Source organism: Dermacentor albipictus, chromosome 10 (assembly GCF_038994185.2).
Source record: "Dermacentor albipictus isolate Rhodes 1998 colony chromosome 10, USDA_Dalb.pri_finalv2, whole genome shotgun sequence".
Taxonomy (NCBI): domain Eukaryota; kingdom Metazoa; phylum Arthropoda; class Arachnida; order Ixodida; family Ixodidae; genus Dermacentor; species Dermacentor albipictus.
Window position 1 is genome coordinate 4,095,570 of NC_091830.1, and position 26,395 is coordinate 4,121,964.

The window sequence follows — 26,395 nt, forward strand, 5'->3', positions numbered from 1 at the left end:
TAGGCCGACCGACCAGATCACCATAGTGACTCAAGCGGGCAACTACCTAGTCGTCTATGCTCAGGCCGTGATCAGCTTCCTCAACATGGTCCTCAGGCGAGACCTGCTGGCAGACATCGTTCTCTCGGCAGTAAAGCTCGAACCGAGCCTCTTCTTGGACACGAGACACGCTAGCCGCCGTCTTCGGAAGGTGTCGCTCCTCTGCCTCCTTTTCACGCTGGCGGACGCAGTCAAGCTGTTCGCGGGCCACAGCGGTCACATTGCAGTGGCGTCCCTCCTGTTAGAAGGCCAAAGCGAGCACCTGTTCATGATGGCCTACATCGCGAGTTGCTTCCTCCTCTCCGTCTGGTACAACATGGTCGTCTGGCAGATCGTCTGCTTCTCCAGCCTGTTTCGCGAGTACTTCGCCACGCTGGCACGTCGCCTGGAAGGCAGCTTGAAGCGCGACTCCGCGCACGTCGGCGACGGAAGGTGCCTGGCCGCCGAGTACGCGCGCGTGAATCTGGTCGAACTGCAAAGGCTCTTGCGCAAAGTTGACGCATTCGTCGGACCGCAGGCGCTGTGCTACTACGCAGGCAGCGTTTTCTTCCTCTGCGGGATGCTGTACAGGATCGCCGTCTCGAGTAATACGCTGATCCAGAAGGTGTCGCGCTGGAGCTACACGGCAGCCATGGTGGCGGGCCTCGTTCTCTCTACTGCTGCGGTCGGCAGCATGAGCAGCCAGGTGAGAGAAGCACCTTCTCATTGCATTGGGACGTGACTGTAAAATATGTTGGCTTTTTGTACTTCATCAATGGTCCACCAGCCGAGAGGAGACCAATCGCTCAACGTACAATTGACGTTCTCCAAAGGCGAGCTCTTCTAATAACTACATTTATTCATTTCATTTCAGACACACGAAAAATGTATACTCTGATTAATGAGACAGGTGAAAAGGTTAGCCACAAGGAAAAACAGAGCAAGAAAAGAATACAGTACACAGAGCTTGACAACGTCCAGAGTTTCAAACGAGACGATTGTTCCTTGGTGTTTCGGCACTGGTTCATCATCAATAAGGCGACTGACAAGTCATCCAGGGATGTTGAAAAAATTGTTAGGAGGGTTTTACGAGACAAAACCAAATCTGATTATGAGGCACGCCGTAGTCGAGCAGTGCGGATTAATTTCAACCACCTGGGCATCTTTAACGTGCACTCCATGCACGAAGGGATATTAAAGCTGTATTCGCTATTCCCAACAATATGACACCAAGAATTAAAGAATATCGCTTAGCAAAACACGTTGCAGGGCTAGTTAATGACGCGCGACAGGACGGGTGCTTCCATCCTGTCAGGTATATATCTGTCATCAAAAAAAAAAAGTAGCGGTGCATTACTTTCGCAAGAAATTACAAAAATAACGGAGGTTTTACGCGGACGGCCCCACTCTTTCTTCGTAGTCGTAGTTCGCTATAGTTGTGAATATACTATTTTCTTTATTTTGCACAAACAATTGGGCAAACAGTTTAAGTTTAATTAGAAAATGTTTAATCAACTTACCTAATGGATGATGCATGATGAAAATGTTGTGGAGGATAGCGAGAATTTACCAACAACATTTCAGGCAATCTTGCGTTGTCCTTCTTTACGATGAATAAAGGAAGTCCGAGAATTAAAAAAAAAAAAGACTGTTTCGCCGGAAGTCGAAGCACTGAAAGTGAAAGCAAGCTTTAGCGTAGCGCTGAAGGCATCTCAGAACGCTGCCGTGATAATGAGCGTGCTAGCGGGGTTCCAGGTGTCGCACCTCAATGGTGCATGAGATGAGATCGAAGGAAAACCGTCAGCGTTGGCTAGCGTCCACAGAAATGTATGCAGATCCAACATGCTGGAATCAATGTGACGCGAAGCTTCGTTTATTGGTGACGCCTATTTGATGCTATTCAAAGAGTGGTTGAGTTTAGTTTGATGAGCCTTGCATATTATAGTAGCGGGATATGCCAATTATGGAGGATTGGCCATGAACGGGCACACACCCGCTGGCACATACTGAATAGCTAAATGAAAGTAGAAAAAAAAAACGAGGACACCTAAGCGCTTCTTATGAGCTGTGAATGCGAAAGTGTTGATGTCCAATTGAACGGCGCTGAGCGTACCTTCGAGTTTTGCACTGCAAGTAATGTACCATAGTGGTACATAGCCCACAAGCAGCAGAAGCCTGCCGTGCGAACGTCGCCAACACCGGGCACGCTATCGACGCAGCTATGTGTTCCCTTTCACCCGCTCTGCCAACGCCTGGCTCTGCTCTGTCGAGGAGCGCTCGTGCCGAGAGCAAGAGCGTCGCGGCGATGCCCTCTCCCCTCACGCAACACCTGGCACGCTATCGACGCAGCATGTGTCCCCTTTCATTCAGCTCTGCTCTGTCGAGGCGCAGCTCGTGAGTTGGCGTCGCAGCCAATGGCAATGCGAGCTTAGGTGCTGTTTTGCTGCTGCAGATGACAGACGCGGGTCTTTTATGCGAAGCATATTACGAGAGCTCAACCCAGCTCCTCAGGCGCGGCGGTGTCGCCTTCAATTCCACGTGACACCGTGACGTCACGACAGAGGAGAAACGGGGCTCCAACTCGCGCCGTCGCTCGCGGCGTCTCGGCGGTATATAAGCAGCTGCGCTTGCCTCTGCTAGACACTCACGAGGTGAGATGCCTCCTGGAGACAGAGCTGCTCGTTGGAATGAGATGCGAAGGTTGCGGCGTGCTACAGAGACTGATTTTCTAGGTGGCTTTGGCTCAACTCTTGCAAGATGGGCTGGGTGGGAATCGAACCAGGGTCTCCGGAGTGTGAGTCGGAGACGCTACCACTGAGCCACGAGTACGATGCTTCAAAGCGGTACAAAAGCGCCTCTAGTGAATGCGGTGTTGCCTTAGAAACGAGCTGTTTCTAATGGTACGTCCACACTAGCGACAAAAACGCGCGCGACACAACGCGCGCGGCGAGCGGTGCTGTCGCGCGCGGCAAGATTCACGAAAAGCGGCAGCAACGCGCGGCAAACGCGCGAATGGGTGCGAGACCCATTTTTCGCGGCAGACGCGAAACGTCCACCAATCAGAAGCGAGTCGCTTTACGAGCCGCGCTGTTGTGGCGCCACCTGTCGCATAAGCAAAGAATCATAATCTATGGGCTCCGAGACTGAACAGTGACACGCGCGCCGTAAAATCTCAGAGGCCATTTCCAGTCAAGGGGGCTGTTTTTGTTAAGCCTTACCACACCGCCACTGAGGCGTCGACGAATTCGCCTCGCAATGGAGGCGTTTTTGGAAACCGTTCGCGGATATGCGTACCTCTATGATAAATCGAGCGTCGGACAAGGAGCTGCGCGCCAACCGCTGGCACATTATGGACAGCAGTTTGGCATGACAGGTGAGTAATGGACGGTTTGCAAAATAGTGAGCGCCATCTGGTGCATAACAGGCAAAGCTGCAGTTCTCTGCGTGCGAGAGTATGTGGTTAGAGAGCGAGTTTCGTTCCTCGGCTGCTGCCTTGCATCTGCCGCGGCAGCCCCGTGCGTTCATGGCGTCAAAAATAATTGAATACGCCGTCACTCCGTTCCAGTTTTCGTACATGTCATAGACCTCCGACTTCTCGAAGCGTACCACTCAAACTGATCGCGTGTGGCAATATCTGCTTTCTATAACTGCCACTATTCGCCAGGCTCATCGAGGCTCGGCACTGAAGGAAGATCACGTTAAAAAATATCGTATATTTGGGGCTGCTGATGCCAGCACGGGACTGATGCGAGCGAAATACACTCCTCCAACAAAGAGCAGAGTGCGCGTCGTCGAAACACGCTGCCGATGTGTCGCCGAGTGTCCGCACTTGGTTTCGCAGACTGGCCGCGCGCAGCTACCACCGTGCAAGGTTTGCTCTTTGCTGCCGACACAGTATACAGAGAACCAACTCTACGTTCATTTAACCGCGACATAATCGTCCAGACGCTAAAATACTCACGAAAATAAACACATTATGGCCCGCTCCGTTTTCTTTGCAAGCGCCGTCGGCTGCTGCTTCGACAACCGGGAGCTAGGCCTGCCGGCTCGAGCGATCGGCGGCTGCCGACAAAGTCAGCGCGCCGAGGGTGATGCTCCGCTTAGGAGAGTTTATCCTACTAATATGGCCCATCTGGAACAAAGCAAAGCTTCACGGAGCTGTATGATTTGTTACGACGGTCCTTTTTTCGCGCACGGCAAATACGGGAATGTCTCAAACGACGCGCCGTTCTCGACTGTATACGCACTAATTGCCATCGCTGAAGACAGTAGGCCTCGCTCGCTGGCCGTGGGTGTCGCCGGTTACGAAGAAGCTTCTGCTGGGAATTGAACGCATAGTTTCCTGCGAGCTCTTCGACTCTTGTATTAATATTAAAAGGCCAAATAAGAAATACATTTGGCTATCTGTACACCGCCGGCAGAAAAGAGCAAACCAGCCGATCGATTCGAACTCCGTCGCACGGTGGTCGCTCCGCGCTGCCCGTCGGTCGCACCAACTGCCTTCCAATGGTGTGTTTCGATCACTTCAGTGGCGTAGTAGTAGGCGCTGATTGTCATTTGAGGCGCACTTTCGACATCACTTTATAATATTTAGTATAATAGCATGTCAGCGACAACTGAGTGATACCCCTGCGCGTTCGCAAGCGCTGTCCGTCCTCGTCCATCTTAAGCTTTCCCTATTCCGGCAAAATGCGGCTGCGTTTAAGGGTGTCTCGAAGCTTGCAGGCCGAAATAACCTCGCTGCGCTGGCATATTACAATTCAGTAGCAGCAAATAGCGCGATGAGAACCGGCTCTGCGAGGAGCGAGCAAGTTGTGTGCTGTGATGGCATCTCCGGCCGTCGCTTATACATGCTGTTTTCCTCACCGGATAGCTCTTCTCGGACGGAAACCGAAATAAACTCGTGCTCCGTTTGCTAGTGAAACACTTTGTGCACAACACGCAGCACAACGAGCCGTCCTTTTCACGAAAGTACCGCGATCAAAACCACCACAAACCGTCGTCTCAAGGCGCGCTATAGCTGCGTTGGTTGTTCGTCTGCTTCTCGTACCTAACCATGTAGAGGGCGCTCGTGACAGCCGTGTTCGCGCATGCGCAACAGTATTTTTGCAAACCGTCAATTGGTGAAGGTGGGGAAGCAGAGTGTGCGCCTGGCCCTCAGTGTCCCTGTACCGCACTCAAAACTTTCTTGTCCGCTGTCTGGCACGTCGGCGTCGCACAAGTAAAGAACAAACAAGTATTATAGTGTTCACAGTCACCAGTAGCTCCTCGTCCGTATCCGACATGCCTGAGCGTGGCCGGCAGGGGCGCAAAAAAACACACACTTCCGATGGAAGACGAAATGGGCAGAACGGAGAGCGCGTTGTCGCGAGAAGTACCGAATGGAACGAGACAACGCGGGACTCCACGGGCCGCTGCCGCGTGCCGCAAAACGCGACTGTGGACTTGCCCGCACGCGTCTGCCGCGCGGGCGCTTGCCGCGTGCGGCGTGTCGCGCGCGTTTTTGTCGCTAGTGTGGTGTGGGCTAGTGTGGGCTCAGGCGTGCGTCGCTTGCTCAGGCGCACATTTCGTTGCCGCGCCGAACGCTGCGTTGCTCGACGCTCACCGCGTCCAATGCGGGGCGCGGTCGCTGCGCCGTAGCGCATTGTCTTACACCCCTTGGCGGGTCGACGGGAACGTTGTCGCGTTCCACTCTTGAAGGCGAAGCAGAGTAACGCATGAGTTGTTTCTTCGTCTAGCCGAACCAAATATAGCCAAGCAACAGCAGTTCACCAGGCTAAACAGTGGTTCAACAACTAAAATAAAGGCCAGTATGCTTCGCATCCTGGGCTTAACCTTAGCTAAGCCAAAGCAATTTTTTGCTCAATGGGCTATTTGACGCGTTCGCATCATAAAGTAAATCATAGAATCTGTTCAATATAATTCGCCATTCCGTAAGCAGATCGGTGTGCCTTAGAGATGTCTGTGAGCCGACATTATAAGTTCAGGTTTCATGCATGAACTTCTTTTTTGTTAGGCATAACAGAGGTAGGCATACTTGGTCATATAAGCCCATTCACTGTGTTCAGTGTCCAGAAACTAACAAACTACAAAATGGGTGAAAGAGACAAAGCTATCGTTATTATACCATGTGACAACGCATCCGCGCGCCAGCGAAATCGACAGCTTAGGTAATACCTCGGTAATTTGCGATGCCTCACTAAACGTGATATACACTTCCTGAATTATTTTATGTTTCGACACAAAGGCATCAGGCACATCGTGGGTGCGTGTCACCGCCCCCCTAGCAGCCAGCCAAACTTCATTGATAATTTGCATGACTCATTAAAGTACGTGTTCAGTGTGCATCAACAATGCATTCTAATATTAGGCGCTGATTTTAATTACCCCGGTAAAAATTGACAGTGGCTAAGCTTCGGCTATGCCAGGATATACGTGGTATAGCATGGTTAGCCTTGGTCAATCTTGATTGCAAGTCCAGGTTAGTCTGATTGTCTAGCTATGTTGCGGCGTTTAGCCAGTCGTTCGGCGCGCTGTTCGTCTGTTTCCTGGGCGATTCGTTTCCTCTTCATCTCGTTCCGATGTCGATTCCAGGCCTCCTCCTGGTTATCAGAATTGTCGCCGTCCATACCGCCGCCTCAACTGTGGTTGCGGAGCACGCGAGCTCTCCTTTTCAATCCTCCGACATGCTATCAGGCATGCGACGCAGCTGGCGAAGCGAGCGGAGGCGAGCGCAACGACGAGGAACGCGGTGTGATGTCATACCAAACGGCGGCGGCGGAAAGGTGCAGCGCTGCACAGCGGGGGGAACACCAGTGGCTCGCTGCTACTGGTGGCGCATGCGCAGTAGTGACCAGAGTGCGGGAGAGAAATATGCGCGGCGAGGCGCGCGTTGTGAACTGATGTGACTCCTCGGAGAACCGCCACAGCGAAATCACAAATTCGCGGCCAGCAAAGCTTTCGCTTTAAGATTGGACGACATCCCCTGTGAACTCTTCGGCCAATAGTCACAAGCGTTCCCACTTTCTTTACAAAATAAGCCTGTTCAATTTGGTCCAACTGGCACACAAGCCGACTAGAGGCAAACATGTTCTAAATTTACAATTTAGAAATACTACAGGTAAAGTTCATACAAATGTATTTCCGGAAGTAAGCGACCACAGATTCGTGCACTGTAAACTTCCGATGTCCCTTAAAGCAGAATCTACTGCCAAAAAACAAATACTAAACTTTTCCAGAGCTGAAAAACTAAACCGAATGTTGGATGAGTTTGCCCCCATGTTCGAAGACATGTTTAATACATGCACAACAAATGAGAGCTGGTTTGTCTTCCATGATAAAATGAAAGAAAGTGAACTTGCTTATATCCCCAAGATAACCCTTAAAACCAGACTAGATGCACCGTGGTTCAGAGGAGATATTCAACAATTCTTAACAGGAAAGAGAACGCATATCGAAGAGCGAACAAAACTAACGCTCACAATGATTGGCAAAGATACGAAGAGGCGTACTTGCTAAGACAGCAATTAGGAGGCTAAAGGTAATTTCTTTAATTATACATCCCCTAACTTGTCAAAAACTAACCCTGCAAAATTTTGGTGAGTGGTTAATCCGAGAGAACAACCTTCAATACCTAGAGAAGAACCTTCCTCCAATGAACGATGGAAGCAGTAATGCTGTCCCCATAGAAACAACAGCCAATGTCTTTATGATTAATTTTCTGTAAATTGCACTGATTAGTCACATTTTCAGGCTATTGTTGAGGGAATCAATTAAGCTCTTCATAACCCGTGTGCACCAGGTGTATCCCATGCTATTGAGCAGCTGCCACTTAATTCAAGCCCTGGTCCTGATGGCATCAACACTGAACTTTTGGAAATGACAGTACACATTTCAACCATTTTACTGTCGCTCATCTTTCAGCAGTCCTTAGAAAGCAGGAGCATTCTTGATGACTGGAAACTGGCACATGTCATTGCGCTATTGAAATCCAGCAATACTAGTACAAGTCTTAACAATTACCGACTGATATCACCGACTTGTATTTCCAGCAAACTGCTAGAACACATTCTTGTCTCATGCATTACAACTCATTTAAATACAAATAACTTACTTTTAGATAGTCAGTGTGGCTTCAGGCATAAACAAATGACGTCAAACACGATTGTTCGAACTAGTTAGTGATCTTCATGACCACATACATGAGCAAAAATACCTAGATGCAACATTTATTGACTATAGAAAAGCTTTTGATCATGCTGCGCATAACCAACTAGTAAAAAAAGTAAATAACCTATAATTGAATTTTAACGCAACCCGTCGGACTGTCGAACACCTAACTAATCGATATCAATGAGTTGTCATTAAGGAACATACATCTGGACGCACACATAACAAGGGTCAGTTCTGGGACCATTGCTTTTTCTCATTTACATTAATGATAATAAATAACATAGGTTCTAAAACAAGACTTTTCGCTGACAACTGTGTCATCTACAGGCAGATATTAGATTAACTTCTGAAGACGTCACTAGCTTACAAGCAGATCTAGTGCAACCCAACCAGTGGTGTAAGGTCTGGCACATGGAGATTAATGCAGAAAACACGAAGTTATGAAATCTTATACACTTAATAATATTACTCTAAGTGCTTACACAATAACCAATACAGTTATAGAGAGAGGGCAAAGTTTCAAATACCTGGGCATCTATTTAACTACCGATCTAACTTGGCATACACACATAGAATACTTAACAAAAAAGGCATTTAAAAAATTAGGATTAATCAGACATTGTTTGTATCCTGCCAACTCAGAAACAAAGCTTCATGCTCACACATCTATCATCAGGTCTTTTTTAGAATATGTATTTATAGCATTGCATCCAAGTACTGTTACTTTACAAAACCACATCGAGTCAGTACAAAATAAGGCGATAACATTCCTACTTGCCTCATATTCACCCTGTGTGAGCATATCATTGTTTAAAAGAAGCATCAACATTTTCACCCTGAAAACCCGACACAAATATTCGCGTTTCAACATCCTTCCATTCCTTATATTATGGCAAACCGAAATTTGCAACCAAACGTATTAAGCCAGCGAATAACCTTTCGAGCGCGCCGAATCATGAACATAAAGTGCAACCTATATTTGCTTGAACACTAAAATATCGATGTTCACTTTTAGTGCAATCCATAAACAAGTGGAAAATAGAAAATATTGTTACTTACACTGAAGCACCTATTTTTCAATGGGAACTTCTAGAACATCTTCTTCATGATCAACAGCTGTGTTCATTTTTATGCATTTCTTAGAATTGTGTAGCGCTTCTTTGTCTTTCCTGCTGTTTTCACTCGTGTACATTTAAATGTCACTCAGCATTCATATTATAATACTCTAGTTACCGTTTCTGGGATTTATATCAGTGGTTTTTCTTTTTTGTGTTCATGTCATTTATGCACATTTGGAATCGTATCTTATTTCTCCTGGTGAGCTTGATCTTAATTAACATTTTGAATGTGTCATTAAACTTCCTTTATACCACGGTGTTAAAGTTTTATCCAATTCAAATCTTCCTTTTTCTTTTCTTCAGGTGTTTCCATATTTGACACAATTATTTTGCATCATTCCCTTCGCCCCCTACGTAATGCCCTCTAAGGCTTTTACGGTACCTAAATAAATAAATAAACAAAAACTATCACCATGCTTTTTGCTTTGTTTTAACACCATCTTTAATAATTAAGCTGCACTAAAACAAGAAGCTTTGGAAAAAACACATGAACAGTAACCTATGAATGTATTGACTTCAGTTCTATCAATATCTTCCTTGCTTTCTTTACATCGAATACTGAAATGCCTCTTGCATATATATATCGACAGCTGACCGGTCCCTATGCCCCCCACCACGGCACCCTATCTCAACCTAGAGGAGGGATCGCGCAAGACGGCACTTCCGGGCAAGGGAAATGCCCCGCGCCCTTGAAGGGACACACACTAAAGGCAAATACTAAGTCAATGTGGACTGCTGAAATAGCATTGCAGAAACCTTGCAGCACTTGTTTAGTGCCAAGAAGACTTCGTTTACGAGAAAATGGCGTCTGAAGGGCCCGCATACCTTTAGCGCAATTAAAACGGCCCACTGCAGAGTGGGGGAGTGGTGATGTTGCATATGCCATTACTGCCCTTGCTGCAGTCAGTGAGTAAAGCGGCACCCAACAAACAGCGCTACCGTTTTTTGCGCAAAACTCAAACACACGGCCATGGAGAAACCGAGCCAAGACAAAACACTAGATTCACTGCTGCAACTGGTCTTGGTCAAGTGGCGTGGACTGTTCGGGAATCCCGCAACATCACATAAACATGGAATTCTCGGCTACTTGCAGTTTGCGTGAGTTTCGCGAGCCAGTAAGACCAGTGCAGCAATACACATATGATAATGAAACTACTGAAACATTTTAGTAGAGTAGTTTGCTGGGCCAGTTGGTGCATGGTGAACGTATAGTGGTTTCCAGCAGGTACAGACGCGAGCACAAGTAAGTAGAAACGGACAGGACAATGCTGGACACAGGACAACGCTACTGAAACAGGAAAGCATGAGTTGACTGCCTGCGTCTTTGTCAAGGGTAACATCAATGAGTTCTCTTTTCTAAAAAAAAAAAACAAATAGCAAGTAGCATAACAAATAAGTAGTAACAAATAACAAGTAGCATTCTCTTTCGCCTTATAATGCAATACAATTATCTTTTTATTGTGAGTGGTTGAGTACTAGTAACAGAATTAAAATGAGGAGTGCCTTCATCATTGGGCTAGTACTTGAATTTCACAGGGGAGTAGCCTATAATCATGCCTTGTATATACTGCAATTTCTTGATTGTTAAAGCTCTGTTCGCAATAATATTGATGCCTTAGAGTTTCTCAAGCACTAAACTATCACTATAGCTTGACTTAATATTAGCCTTTAGTGTCACCCTAATTCTGGTAAACTCAAGCGAGCAGGGCATTTTACCGGATGAGCGGAAGTGCAAGCATGAACTGCCTGCAAGGTGCAGCCACCTGGTGGTGCATAGCTCAACACCAGACAAACACAGCTAATATTGCAGTAACAAAGTGTATTTTACCTTACTGCTGGTGTAAATTTTTGGCAGCAAGATGATTACACCACTGCCGAAAATTTACACCAGCAGCCAAGCAGAATACACTTGGTTACTGCAATATTAGTTCTATGTCTGTCTGGTGTTGAGCTCTGCGCCACCAGGTGGCTGCACTGTGCAGGCCATTTGCACTTCTGTTCATCCGCTAAAATACCCAGACCACTTGCATTTACCATAATACCGGACACACTAAAGCTCTCTATTTTTGAAATTTAGCGTTTGGGATGTGCGAAAACCCAAGGAATGGGTACGGCGTAGGCACTGTGGTTAGACGCTAATCTGTAAATAAACAAGGCAAAACTTCTTGCTGCTTACGAAACATGCCCATGTGCACTAATATATACATCCATTGTTAAATAAAGTGCAGAGAACTAAGGGTCACCAAACACATCATTATTTGTTGTTTCTATTTCTGTTGTTTCTCTTAAATGTATAAATGACTTGGTAACTTGACTCGTGAACACTATTTGCCATCACATGTGGTGGCCGTAAATTATTTCGCTTGTGTCCAAAGAGAGGCCATTGCGTGTATTAATCGTTTGTAATTAATAAAGAAAAAATCAGACAACCACCCGTTCGTAGCAATTGTTACAAAGAAAACCCATACGGGTTCCTCGAAAGAAAGGCCTTGCAGTTGAAGAAAAATTCGTCCTGGTATGGGACTCAAACCCGGAACCACTGCCTTTCCGGGGCAGCCGGTCTACCATATGAGCTAACCAGGCAGCTAGCAGATGGCAGGGCGAAGTCGAATTTGTCAACAACTCGAAGCAAAGGCAAGAGTTTTGACGTAATAGTTCTGCGGAAACCCACAAGGTGGAGAGAAGTAATTAATGAAGGGAAAATCAGACATCCACCCATTCGTAGCAATTGTTACAAAGGAGACCCATACGGGTTCCTCGAAAGAAAGGCCTTGCAGTTGAAGTTCTCCCTTTATTAATTACTCACCAACTTTAGGCAGCCAAACAGCAAAAACACAAATTTCTTTCCGGTTTTACTCGTTACAACACCAAATTTTTACATCTCAATTTCTAAAAAGATAAAACACAAACATGAGGGACCCTAAATATATATTGTGCATTTTACATCTCGTTGGTTCCAATGGATTTAGCTATGCTATCCCTAAGGAAAAAAAAAAAAAGCGGTATTTTTCATAACTCATCTCCACTAACATAGCATATGACACATGGGAAAAACGAGTTTCTATGTGGGAAACTGTATGTTTCATATCAGATTATTGTATATGGGAGTTATGGAGCATATGTGATTTTTCAAGGATGGTGAATATATATTGATGAGTTTTGTAATATAAATTTTGTAGGTAGAGCGTTTATTGTAAATATGGCCTGAAGGTTTTGTTTTCTCACATTGGCAACATACAATGGTCACTTAAGCAATATATCATTTAAGTGACCTAAGTATGTAGCCAATGTGAAGATTTTCATAAACCAAATCAAGCTGCTCCGAGTAGTTTTTAGCCTTAAGTACAGTCCAATTCTTCTTCTGGAAGAATGAAGTTTGACCTTGAACTTAAGATATTGCCCAAGGACGTAAACCCAATCAATCAATTTATAACTCAACCTATAGAACTGCGCCATCTATAAAAACATGTGCTTCATTGTGCAAGTTCCATGGCGAGACAAAGTTCTTGCAGGTTTGAAATCACGTGTGTATTATTGTTTTTTCTAGGTGTCAAGAATTCAGAGTATCATTCAAGCTTCGAAGTTTCAGAAACTTTCGGATGCAGCCACACACAGGGTAGGTCTATAGGACGATCTTACAAATTGATAGCTGTGATTCATGTGCGTTGATGCTAATAAAAGAGAGACAAATTCGATATGGAGAAAAAAAAAAAGGTCAGGGCAGACTACCAACTTCGTTGCACAGAAAGATAGGAATCAAGCAAAGACATGTTCATTAGAAGCGCAAACAACATTCCTGATATATATTATATGAATTCACGTCCATTGATTATTGAATTGAATATTGAATTGAATATTGAATTGAATATTGAATATATCTTTATTTCCAACAGATTGGGGGAGACAGGGAATAAAAGCTGCAAGTGCAGCTTTTCTTCCCTGTCTGCAAGCGCAGGCCATTAATTACGGTGATATGTCACACATATAACCATAATTAATGACTTTATGGCATATATTGCGATGGAGAAGATTCATTCCGATGAAAATGAATTTCCAGGATGACACTAGTATTTTCGAGATATTTTCCAAAGTGTGGGACAAAATACATGGGCGTTCCAGTTCCTTTTGTGCTTCAATGCATAAGAGTGTTTTACTAAAAAGTAGAACAACAGGGCATTTTTGTGGCAAGTTTCACGGCACTTATCTCCAGACTGGTGCTACTGTGAAAATTTATTCCAAGTACCTGGCAAACTCACCGGCTACATTCGTAAATTGCAATATGTGTGTTAAGGCAAATAATCAAGAACTAGTGAATTGTTCTGATTAGTTAGATGTTATTTTTTTACTATTTCTTGTGCAAGTAATGTCTGTCTCTTTGAATAATCCAGCTTAAGGAGTAAAATTTTTATCTGCAACAGGCGATTTTGAAAAATTCTGGCAAACTTAAAAATTATCTCCCGGTAGTTTCTATGCCTGCATAAGTGTATAATTTTTTCATCAATGTTGTAACTGTACCGACATTTCTAGACGCTTTACTGTTGTTTGTGTCTTGATATCTGATCATCAAAATGTTATTTTTTTTTAAATGTTTGTGTTTTGATCTCTACTCACTAGAATATTATTTTGTGAAGTTTGAAGTGTTTGCCATATGAAAATTAATACAAATTCCAAGCGTTTACCTACCTATTCATACACACATTTTGCATAGATTTGCTGGATCGACTCACAGCGTTAATGTACACCTTGTTTTATGTTATATCTTTCATTTGTCCTTATTGTCATTGATACAGCATGAACCTCGTCAAGCTGCAAACAAACAACTTTTAGTTCTTGTCCTAGCATTCATTTTTGTAAAGGAATGAATGCAAGTAAAGATTGATTGTTTGATTGATTGATTGTAGCATTTTCAAGGGAAATATTGGTGTGCACTTATTTAGGATTCAGGGCTGTGCACACAAACTGTGAATAACTCACCTGTTAACATCTGTCAATCCACATAATATCTGTTGAAGCACAGACATGCATCAAATATCACATCTTAATCTTTGTTTTGTTAGGAAAGAAGCAGTTTACTGACACATTCAACAGTCCCTATGGTCAGTGACCTGTTTCTGATTTTACCTGACAAATTTATATCCCATCTTACATGACTGTAGATTTTGGTTCTTTGTATTTCTGGAGGATTTGATTTGCCGCAAGCCATTAAAACTGTAGGTCTCGCGCCAGTCTCTTCATCATCAAAGCCACATTTACTTCGAGTGCTCAACAGTTTATAAAAGTCAAGGGTTTTTTTTTTTTTCATTGTAATGCGAATGGCATTCTTGGCACTGTCAGACCAGTTTTCTTTCCAGACATCTAACCATTGTAGGCTGATCCCGTAGATAGTGCCGTCTAAAAATCTGGGCCTAACCTTGTTCATGGTGCCATTCAACAAAATAATAATAATAATAATTCTTTACCATTTCTCCTGTGCTTGGCGGAGTCGAACCTGCTTCACATGGGTTTATCAATACAGTAATCAATCGATTTAGCGCACTGCACCATGAGCCCCCGCGGGTAGAGATAGATCAATTCTCAGTGTTCGCACACAACGGCACACCACGCATCTCGGAGGCCAGGCCAGGACTTCGCAAGCGCACTGCTAGAAGGCACAATGTGTCCAGAGGGAAGCACGAGAGAGGAGCCCAGTTGCTATGCACATCTCATACATGACACATCTCAGCTATTCACATACATGGATAGCCATTATAGATGAGTTCTGCCTGAATGTTTTCATTTAGCACACACTGCAGAAAATCTTGTTTGTGGATTTGCTACTGTTAACCAATGTTTATGCTTGTCCCAGACAGATGCATACGACAATTCGAGTTGGACAGTTAGAAGCTTCTCTCTAAAGAAAAGAAATCATTAGGCTTCAGTGATCATCAATGCTATCTCCTGTTTTTCAGCTGCACATACTGCTATTAGCTGTGGAGGAGCTACGAGGCTGCCTGACCGGCTGTGGAATGTTTGTCATCAACCTCCCACTGATTGTTGCCGTAAGTGAAGGAGAAATGTACTACGCACTCGTGACTAAGTTTGTCAATCATGATGACCTCATTTCGCGTGGGGGGGTGGCGGTGGGGATTAGAACTTGAAAGCCTTTTAGATCTCAGCCCCGACCATACTAAAGAAAAAAAGTGCACGGCACGCCGTGAAAGCTGTGGCAGCTTTTTCGTGCTGTAGGAGACATTGATCCTGGACCCACTTTTCGTGCGCCGCAGATAGAAGAGATAAATAAGAACGACCCCTTCAGTGACGTACATGCAGGAAATTGGTGCCATGTGAACCTGCCTGAAACAAGTTACACCAGACAACTTGTTTCGCACTATTGTCTGCTCGCGTCAGCTCTTGTTTGCACTTCTTTTTGTTGGCTTTGGTTTGGTCTCATTCGCACTTGTTTTAGTTGTCAAGGTTTGCAATCGCTTTACAATGAAGAGTCTAAACAGAGATCTCCCAATGGAAAAGCTCTTGGAGACAGTGCACCATATTCGATTTTGTGCAAGGCAGATCCTGAATACAAGGAAGCGGAGATGACACTCAGTACCTTATTCTCCTTGTCTCTTGAACATAGAGGTGCTGCAATAGAAGGATGCCGACCAACATAGTTATATGAGCAACCTCCTGATGGCACCATCACACTGTGGCGCAACCCCTTCTCTAGGATTTGCTCCCTGGCTTCTTGTCAAGCAGAGCATGCCTCGCAGACCTCGAAGTAAGATGCTTATGGCGGCGTAACCTCAATAAACGTCTCTCTTTGAAATCCTGTGCCTTCCATACAAGCAATCAACATGGTGTCAGAAGTGGAAGACTGAAACCGCTGATGTGACCAAGCAGCAAGGACAGGCTACCGCCACAACCGAAATTCGAAGCTGATAGCAACGCCGCAGAACAATGGTGCACATTCAAACAAGCCTTCATGCTCTACGTGAAAGCGACTGATGCCACTGACGCATCCTCGGAAAGGCAAGTTGCTTCTCACGGTCAAAGGATCAAATCTCCTTGATGTGTACAACACACTCAGCTTTGGAGAACCAACTCTGGCACAACTGCACCCAGAATTTGACTTCAAGCATGTGGTAAAACTGTATGACACGGATTTCTCACCAAGGCAAAACGAAGTCTGCTCCTGTTACATCTTCCACACCCATGTACAACTTTCCAATGAGAGCTTCAACAGCTTCCTGATGGATCTGAAGCTGAAGACTAGATACTGCAACTTCAAGTCAGAAAAGGAGATGATATGTGAAGAGATTGTCTGTGGAACAAAAAGCAAAAGAACTTGTGCTGACATCTTGAAGCTGGAAGACCCCTCACTGGAGCAAGTTATCAAGGTGTGCCTCACGCATGAAACAACAAAGCAGCAGATGAATGTTTTGAAAGAGGCAGCCGCACCCGCTGAAGATGTGCATGCCATCACAAAGAATAAACACCGCATCGCAACTGCAAAGGTCAACAGAAAAAGCAGCCAGCAGCGAGGAGAAGAGTGTGAACATGCAATTATTGTGGAGGAAGTCGCGAAACCTCAAGGAACGCATGTCTGGCATGGAAGCAAACATGTAACAACTGTAAAAAGCTCAACCACTTTGCATGCGTGTGTAGGATCAGTAAGACTGTCGTCAGCTTGAAACCTCAAGGTGACGATTCTGATGCTATACTTATGGTTCTAAATGGCACAGCAAACCCATTGTCCACAAGGTTCGATGTCAATGGAAGGAAGGTGAAGTTTCAGGTTGACAGTGGAGCCGCAGTTAATGTATAATAATATTTGGGGTTTTACGTGCCAAAACCACTTTCTGATTATGAGGCACGCCGTAGTGGAGGGCTCCGGAAATTTTGACCACCTGGGGTTCTTTAACGTGCACCTAAATCTAAGCACACGGGTGTTTTCGCATTTCGCCCCCATCGAAATGCGGCCGCCGTGGCCGGGATTCGATCCCGCGACCTCGTGCTCAGCAGCCTAACACCATAGCCACTGAGCAACCACGGCGGGTGCAGTTAATGTCATCACGCAGAAGAGTATCACATCATGTCAGATAAAGCTGACATCAACAAGTCTATGCATATGGAATGGTGCAAAGGTGATAGCGATGGCAAGACAAAATTGAGTGTGATCCCGCTAGATGGATACGAGCATGCTGTAGAGTTCATCGTTGTGCAAGATTACCTCACACCACTTAAAGGACGGCAGACAGCTGAGGCCATGGGACTCATTACTGTAGACTATAATCTTGCTGCCAGTGTCTGTGAGGAACACAAAAAGGCTCGCCGAATCGCATCTTCCACAAGTACCCAGCTGTCTTTGAAAACTCCTTAGGTTCGCTGCCTGGGAAAGTGCATCTTGTACCGAAGTCATCAGTTTGTCCAAGAGCAGTCACACGTTAAAACGGATGTTTAGGCGAGTTGGTAAGCCATTTTAAACAGAACAGCGCACATTTTGACAGGGACAAGGAGGGAGACGCGACGCAGACAAGCGTTGCCGTGTTGCGCTTGTCTGTGTCGCATCTCCCTCCTTGTCCCTGTCAAAATACGTGCTGTTCTGTTTTTAAAAAAGCAGTCACGAACTTCCACATCCCTGTCAGCATCAAGCCACAACTCGAAAAGGCACTCAGACACATGGAGCAACGTGGAATAATCAAGAGGGTCAGCAAATCAGAAGGGTTTGGGTGCGAGCTAGTTGGTACAAATCATTCATATTTAAAACAGAGCCAAAAAAACATGGACAAGGGAGGACACAGAATGAGCACCGACTGCCAACAACAAAGGTGGTGTTGGCAGTCAGCGCTCGTCCTGTGTCCTCCCTTGTCCGTGTTTTTTGCCACTGTTTCAAATATGAAGGTTCAGTGAACCTACCCCATAGGTCAGCCAGATGGTCGTCACTACAAAGAAAAATGGCGAAATGAGGATCTGCATTGATCCACAAGCCCTGAATAATGCAAACGCAAACAACACCCACTACCTGTCTTGGATGACATATTGTCAGAGGTAGCAAAGGCCAAGATCTCAAAGTTTGACCAACGCGTTGGATACTAGCAGTGCATCCTGGATGAAGAATATAATCTCCTAGCTATATTCCAGACACCAATGGGCCATCTCATAAAAAGAGGGGCACTGCACTATAAAAACATGGACAACAGAAGTGGACAGGATGCGCGCAGACTCAACTGAATTTTATTGGGTGAAAGATGACATCGTATACAATGATCAAAAAGGCTTCATCATGCCCATATGCCATCCAAAAGTGCAGGCACCACAATCTTGCATCCAGTGATTTGTGTCTGCGCAGCACTCCCCTTATTACAAGATGAGCTTCCACCAACTATCCCACCTTGTTGCTCTACTGCTTTGCCAATGGGACGTTTGAAATGTGTCATGTCGCATTTGGTTTGGTAGCGAGTAGTGCAGTCTTTCAAAAAAGGCTTCAAACAGCCCTCAAGGGACTCAAAGGTGTGCAGTGCATAGCAGATGACGAACAAATTTTTTCGTGTCGGTGAAACTGAAATGGAAGCGCGACATGATCATGACCTGAAGCTCAACAGCTTACTCGACGGGTGTCGCAAAATCGGTATGTGTTTGAACAATGAAAAAACTGAACTTCACCATAGAAGTATGACATTTCTTGGACAATTGCTCACAAGTGATGGATTAAGTGTCGACCCTGAAAAGGCCAAAGCCATACGAGAAATGCCGCTGCCCAATGATGTCTACGGCATTCAATGTTTCTGTGATTTGGTCCACTACCTCGCACGCCCCTTACCAAGAATCTCGGAAGTAACCAAGCTGCCCAGGAAGCTAACAGTCAAAGATTAAGCGTGGGACTGGAAATATGAACACGCCAAGGCATTTCAAGAGGCCAAGAACCTTGTTGCTGAAGCACCAGTATTGGCATACTGTGATTCCCAGAAGCCACTTGTGGTGCAGTGCGATGCCAGTGAACGTGGTTTAGGAGCTGCACTCCTACGAGAGGATCAGCCAATAGCATTTGCAAACAGAGCACTCTCTCCTACTGAAGTGCGACATGCACAGATAGAAAGAGATGCTTGCAATTGCATTCTCACTAAGCAAATTCCGTCAGTATACTTTCGGGAGACACACAACTCTGCTGACTGACCACAAGCCACTGAAAACAATCATGAGGAAACAGCTTGATCAAGTGCCGAAAAGGTTGCAAGGGATGATTTTGTAAATGCAGCATTACAACATTGACATAAAGTATCAGTATCGACCAGGCAAGGAGTTTCTTCTGGCCAACACCATGTCCAGAGCGTTCCTACCAAATGAACAATGCCAACAACAAGCGGAGGACATAAATTTCGTGCAGTGCTTACCAGTTCGTAAATATACAGTTGAAAAGAAACTTGCTGCAACTCTGATGGATGAATCTCTACAAAACTTAAGACCGTTACTCTCTCAGGATGGTCATAAACCAAACATGAAATGTCTCCGGAAGCCAAAGCCTACTTTTCGTTTAGAGAGGAGCTTCTAGTGCATGACAACCTCATATACAAAGGGCAACGTCTAGTGATCCCCAAATCTTTTCGACCTGATTTGAAGGAGAAGCTACATGCAACACACATGGGCATTGAGAGCACACTGCGACACGCACGAGAGTGCATATACTGGCCTGGTATGAATGCTGAAATCAAAGATGATATTGAATCATGTGAAGTGTGCCACCAGCCCAACAAAGAGAGACACTAAAGCCTCACCGACGACCGAATTTCCCGTGGGAGTGCATGGGTTGACATAATGGAGCACAAAGGCAAGAACTTTCTGGTGACCATGGACCATTATAGTAACTTCTGGGAGGTTGACCAGCGAATTGTTCTGAGCATGGTTGTTGGTTGCCGAGTTCCTCGGAGAGGAGCTGTTGGAGCCTACTCTGTTGCGATGGCTCGAAGTGCTGCAGGACCATGCTTTTAAGGTCATCATATGCTGTGACCGAAGGTGTACCCACTAGCAAGTCATCTATGGCATCAGCGATGTCAGAGGGTAGCGCGGCAACAACGTGCAGGTACCTTGCTGTCTGTGATGTGATGCACCGGAGTTGAAAATGGGCCTCTCGAGGATTCTTGTGCCAAAGGCTGGGAAGCTGAAGCTCTGCGGCGATGACAGGAGACGTAATCGTGGAGTCTTCTCTGTCAGCAAAAAAAAAAAAACGTAAATGTCCTGGGTCACCACTTGTTGGAAGCTTGGTTTAGCCGAGGTACGTAATACACGTTTTGACAGGTTGAGAAAGAAGAGTAGACTGGCTTCATTCCACAGTAAAACAGGTTTGCCGAAAGTCAGTGGTGGTGCCCCTGTTGGGCAGCCACCTCACGTCCCAAGAAAGAGCAGGGGGCAATGACCCCCACGTGGAGGCCAGGCGAGGTAATTGAATTTTACAGAAGTGGGGGATAAATCACAGTGACAGACGGTCATTACAGATTTACTACTGGCAGCGCGCCGCCAGTGTTTTTTCTCCAGTATGACAGGGACTTCACAGCTAGAGTATGCCACTAGAAATCAAAAGAGAGCGCTTTGCATTCAAGACAGAGTCATACCTAGCTCCTGTAGATTCCAAATCGCGCAGCCAGGCTAAAAGCACATTCTGCTTGAAAAAATGTATACGAGATGTTCAAGGAAGGCTTGCTGTAGCACACTGTGGTTTCTTCATAGCAGCCTCAGTTAGCTAGCTTTATTGTCCATATCACTACGAGCAGTATCGCCTGTGTGTTTTGTTTTTGTGAGTTTCGTCAGTTGTATACTTTCGAGACCGTCTGAGAAAGAATACAATTCAGTTTGTTTAAGTGGACTATAGCTATATGATTGAAGACGTGCATATTAAACTTGCATAACAAATTAAAATGGCCATATAGCTAATTAGGAAGATTAGCTAATTAACACTTTTTAAATGTTTACCTTGTTCAAACTACTAAATTGAAACTCAGGCGCGGTGAATTTGTATCTGCGTATACTATAGCAGATATCCCGAGAGCCTATATAGCATCACTTTTATGATTTCCATGCCCAAAAAGTGCTAGAATATGTGCTCACGTTGCTGTTATTAGTGTTTCGAACTCTTTCAAAGTGGCTCTTGTGCAATGGCTAACAGGAATGCCAATATTTTTCGCACCACATCTTGGAGATGCAGGTTTCGAAATTGGTACTAGTGCAGGGATTTTCACTGAGCAGACGTGACTTCACAACTGCTCAATTTTACTATTTCAGTATGCAACTTAAAGGATACATTTAAGGTAAAAAATTCCGAGCCCTTCCACTATGTGAATATGGCAGTGAAGCTGTATTGCTCAATAGGTATATTAAGTTCTATATGGTGGTTATGCTATATTGGTTGAATAAAGGCACAACCATATAACTGTGTTCTTTGTTTTTCTTTATTTTCTGATTTTCAGATTTCTTACTTTTTTTGAACTTTATACACATACACCAACATTCCAACATGCATCGTCATAGACTAGCGTTTGGGCAACAGCATTCATCACTCCAGTGCATTGCTTTTGTCGACACCTCGAACACATTTTTTCCAGATCTTAGCCATAGACAGCTTATGCAAAATATAGTGAATCTTTTCAGTTACAGCCACCTGGATATTGCAATTTGCTGTGCAAGTAATGTCCACACATCCAGATGACTTATTTTAATAATAGTTTAATTGCACCCCCCCTTTCAAGGCAATTAAAAACAAATCCTAATTAAAAAAGGAAAACGAATAAAAAAGCAAATGTGCCTCAGTGTGCTTACGCCCGAAAAATGGGTAAAGCAGTACAACAAATAGCGTAAAAGACGAGGTGCTATGGTGTTCGTTCTTGTCTCATTTCCTGCATCCTGCCTTTTTTTTTTTTCTGCACGAGTTCAGTATATGTATATGTGGGTTTTAATTCACAACATTTGGGAGCATTCCACATAACACAAGCAAACATTGTTGCACAAATACCACCAGAGCTGTTTGAAAATACATTTGCCATGCAGCTACACTTTGTAGCCCATGGGGACATGCGATATAGCACTTTGCCACAATTTAATCTTTTTTTTCTTTAATTCATCTTGGTGTTCAATTATTTAGCATACAACCTGAAGAATGTATGCAACCTTTGGGTCTTGCTCCCAAACGATAATTGCCATCAATCTCCTTTCACATCCAGTATTTCAGATCACGAACAACATGTGCAAAAAGCTGAAACAGCGTGTCATAGCATTCTTAACAGGAAAGTAGCTAGGACCAAGGAGCTTTGACCAAGGTACCAAAATCTTTTCCTTCAAAAGCGGCCTGCCCTCCAAGTGGCTGAGACAGGCTCACAGAACACATCATTGAGCGTCAAAGGATGGGCAGTGATACAGAAGGTGCTCTTCATTACACCCGCAAAAACTGCACACAGTACTGTAGGCCGTTACTATAACTAGGAATGAATAGGCATTTGTAAATGTGCACCCAACCACTTGCAACACGGGAAAGTTGTTTTGCAATGGGAGAGTCTAGGTGGCAGGCGAAGGCAAAAGTGAAGTCATAAAAACCAATAGGAGCTAGAGAGGTTTTGGGGTCAATCGGATGTCATGTGAACATGCCAATGGCCAGGTGGCAACTCTAGCAATGAAAAAAAATCTGGTGCCTTGCAAACTATCCAGAGTGCTATCAATGTGTGGAAGAAGGAGCACATCCTGGCAACTTAATTTTGTTTAAGCGACCATAATCGATGCAAAATCGAATGAACGATATTTTTCTGGGGAAAAGAAACAGGTGATGACTACAAAATGCAGGATCATGGTGCCTCAATGCGCACCTCTTTTCCCGCTAGTCGCAGGCGAGGAGGACATAGAAGGCAGGATGGTTGGATGATGCCATGATACAACAGATGGCCGACTTGCTTGGTGACGGCTCAAGCTCAGCAGAAAACATGTGGTAAAGGCACTACCGCAATGATAGTGGGCAACAATAACTGCTCAGCCTGATGATGTTTGCTGGTGCATAAATTGAGTTTCGTGGCTTTGCAAAGCCCTATTACATTTGCAACCAAGCACCTTTACACCAAAGAGGAAGCTTTTGCTTGGGAGCTCCTACCTAAATACATAGCAACAGAGAAATTGTTTTTCCTACCTAACCACTGCACCGATTTTGACAAGGCTTGTAGTTTAAAAGGCCCCTCACCAGGCCAGACAGCAAGCTTCGGTTATACGCAGGAAATTGTTACATGTCCACTAGGGAGCATTCTGCCGCAAACATTTTTCAGATCGGCTCATTAATAGCCAAGACAGAAATATTTCAGTGTCACGAACCCATGATTTCAGGAGGCGAGCTCCACTGCCAAGCGAGATACTTTCTCCACTTGCCCCGTCTAGCCTCCACAAGCGAAATTCCTTTTCTGCGTTCTCCCATACTAGAGCTTGAGTACCATGTGACGCATGTGTCATAGGCCCCCTTCTTTTTTTTTCCTCGCTTTTTTGCGGCGCAGCGCACTTCCGCAGACAGCTTCGTGCGCGATCTGTTGCGATTGTCTCACTTCGTGCAGCGCACGATTTTGAGCGCTGTGCACGAGGACACCCGACTAGTGGTATAAGTCAGTGGTACACTAATACTGAGGGAGACACAAGCGAATCACATAGCATGATCCCGCGCTGGAACACGGTAGAAAATGACATAGTTTCAGTGTCTGCGCGAGTGACTGCATGAGGTGGAAAGAAGCAGACGAAAAGGAAGCACATCGCTCTTGCTGCGATGCGAAGTAAAGCAAAAACATGCAGACATTCAGTTTGTGTGTTTTATTATTTCTCTAAGCTTTAATTCATCTATTCAAGCAGCATAGTACTACACAAATAACAGATGTTGCCTCACATAATTCTCAAAGTCATGTGTCACCACGAGTGACATCGCAGCACAAACACGTGTACGTAGGCACTACCAGCTTGTGTACATCATCGTCTGACTTGGAGTGTGGTGGCCGCGAAGAGAAGAGAAAATGGCGTTCAGTTTGAAATTTCAGATCTTTACACGGCACGTAGCAATGTAATACTTTGCAAACACAATCATTATAGTGCATAGTATGCTCTGCGCTTGTCAGCTCGAAATGGCCAGACCTGGTGAGGGGCCCTTTAAAAGTAAGATAAAATCTAGTGACTGTAGGAAGCATATTTCTTATTTAGACCGTTTTTTTTTGCTTATTCTTGAAAATTCCAATATTCTAGAAAACTGAACTCCCATGTTTTCAACTCTGTAACTAAGTAATAAAAAATGTCTTTACGATATTCCAAAACTGCACTTAATAATACATCTAAAGTGGACAAAATTGATGTATTAGTAGACACCACTCTGAATTATACCTGTAATTTACGAGTAGGACTTCGAAAAACTTTCTTAAAAATCGTAACAATTGTACGTACACTATCATTTTATATATCAAATTTGTCAGCTGCACACATCACCGCAATATCTGTTTTTGGTGCACAGTTACAGATTTGTAAACTGTATGCTACCATTTTCGTAAAACATTCGAGATTTTAAATCAAAATTTGGCTTCCTAATATTGCTATAGAACTTATGTTCTTTTAAATGCAACAAATTCCATTCAAGTCAGTCCAGTGGTTGTCGCATGAGCGCATTTCTGCACTTCACATGTATTTGAATAAGGAAGTCTGAATTGAGCTTGAGGAGCTAAACTTTCCTGTTAAGGTATGTTGCCACCTTCAAAAATGGAGTTTCTGAAGAAATATTAGTTCTGTGCCATTTACTATTCTAAGCTCTCTGGTTATTCTGGAATATTTTGCCAAAAAGAATGAAGGTTCCATCGCCACTGAAAAGTAATGAATGCTTTTCCAACTCCTTCTGCTCACATCTGAAACCAAAATTGAACCTTTTTTATTTCTGGACATAAGCAATTTCTTCAGAGATATTGTTTGCTTTGAATATTACACAATGATAACTTGTTTTTGTATATTATAACATCTTTTAGAAGCATTTTGGGGCACTTGCTATATTTGAATCAGTTAAAAACTTTCACTAGAAAGCTTTCAATATCTAGACATTTGCTTATTTTCTAACCCATTTTTCCTGAAACGTTTTTTTCAATTTATGGTTATGCGATCAGTGAAATTTTTTGTAATAAATATTTTTCCATGAACTTTCACGTGCTGCTTCATTACGCATTAAGCTGTGCAATGAAGCAGAATAACCGTAACTGAGCAGTGACTTTTCATACTATGAGCAGCTGTTTTGGGAAAAAGTCTGCGATGAGTTACATTTTTTAGTCTTTTGATGATAACGCCTTTTAGCTCCAAGATATAGTTATCATGGTGGCTGGTTGCACAGTTTGTTGTCCCTATTATGCACCTGCCACGCGGCATTTGTTTTGTACTTACCATTTCATAGTTATGACGGTTGGTGTAACACTCATATTTCAGCGAATCGTAAATAATATTGAAAAAATGTTTTAATAGTTTTCATAATTCAATCACCTGAAAGGTTCGAACTACATACATAGGCTTTTACAAGATAAAAATGTAATGGCAGCTTTGTGACTAAAATTGTACATTGTTTTTCTCAAAGGTGCTGACACACCTTAAAGTTTGGGAGGAACACTCCCACTCGAAACTGATTTATTATTGCTTTTTAGTATCCCTTTAACAAGTTGTTCTGTTAGGCTTTCACCCCCCGCAGTGACTTAGTGGCTATGGTGTTGCGCTGCTAAGCACGAGGTTGCGAGATCAAGTCCCGGCCACCACAGCTGCATTTTGACGGGGGTTATATGCAAACACCCGCGTCCCAAGCATTGCAGGCATGTTAAAGATCCCTGGTGGCCAAAATCAGTCTGGAGTTCCCCACTACAGCGTGCCTTAAGCACAAAATACCCCAGAATTCATTCATTTATATGTTAGTCTTTGCCTAAGCGTATTTATAAGTTTTGCTTCTGTTACAGATTGCCGGTGCAGTGATCACGTACACTGTTGTACTGGTTCAGACCAACGAGAGCATCATGGGAAACAAGTGCCTGAAATCTTAATGTACACTGCTGTGTTGACGAATCAGCCACGGACGTGGTTACTATTGAAAATATACA

General features: G+C 44.3%; 2 protein-coding genes across 4 annotated transcripts in view; one reads left to right on the forward strand and one right to left on the reverse strand.

Annotated features, from left to right (window-relative positions):
• Positions 1-275: 275 nt before the first annotated feature.
• On the forward strand, positions 276-26,393 carry LOC139050773 (uncharacterized). 2 transcript variants are annotated; one of them, XM_070527505.1, is made up of 4 exons: positions 276-724; positions 12,856-12,924; positions 15,257-15,346; positions 26,255-26,393. In XM_070527505.1, the coding sequence occupies exons 1-4, from the start codon at positions 308-310 to the stop codon at positions 26,336-26,338; spliced, it is 660 nt and encodes a 219-aa protein (XP_070383606.1). In that variant the 5' UTR covers positions 276-307; the 3' UTR covers positions 26,339-26,393. The 2 variants fall into 2 exon arrangements, with proteins under 2 accessions (XP_070383606.1, XP_070383605.1); XM_070527504.1 differs by lacking the exon at positions 26,255-26,393 and having other exon boundaries at positions 15,257-15,747.
• The window catches only part of LOC139050771 (uncharacterized), a 56,313-nt gene continuing 48,420 nt past the window's right edge, over positions 18,503-26,395 (reverse strand). For both annotated transcript variants that reach the window (XM_070527500.1, XM_070527501.1), the window contains exon 9: positions 18,503-20,485. In XM_070527500.1, coding sequence (XP_070383601.1) covers positions 20,053-20,485 — 433 coding nt within the window. In that variant the 3' untranslated portion in view covers positions 18,503-20,052. The remainder of the gene's footprint in view (positions 20,486-26,395) is intronic.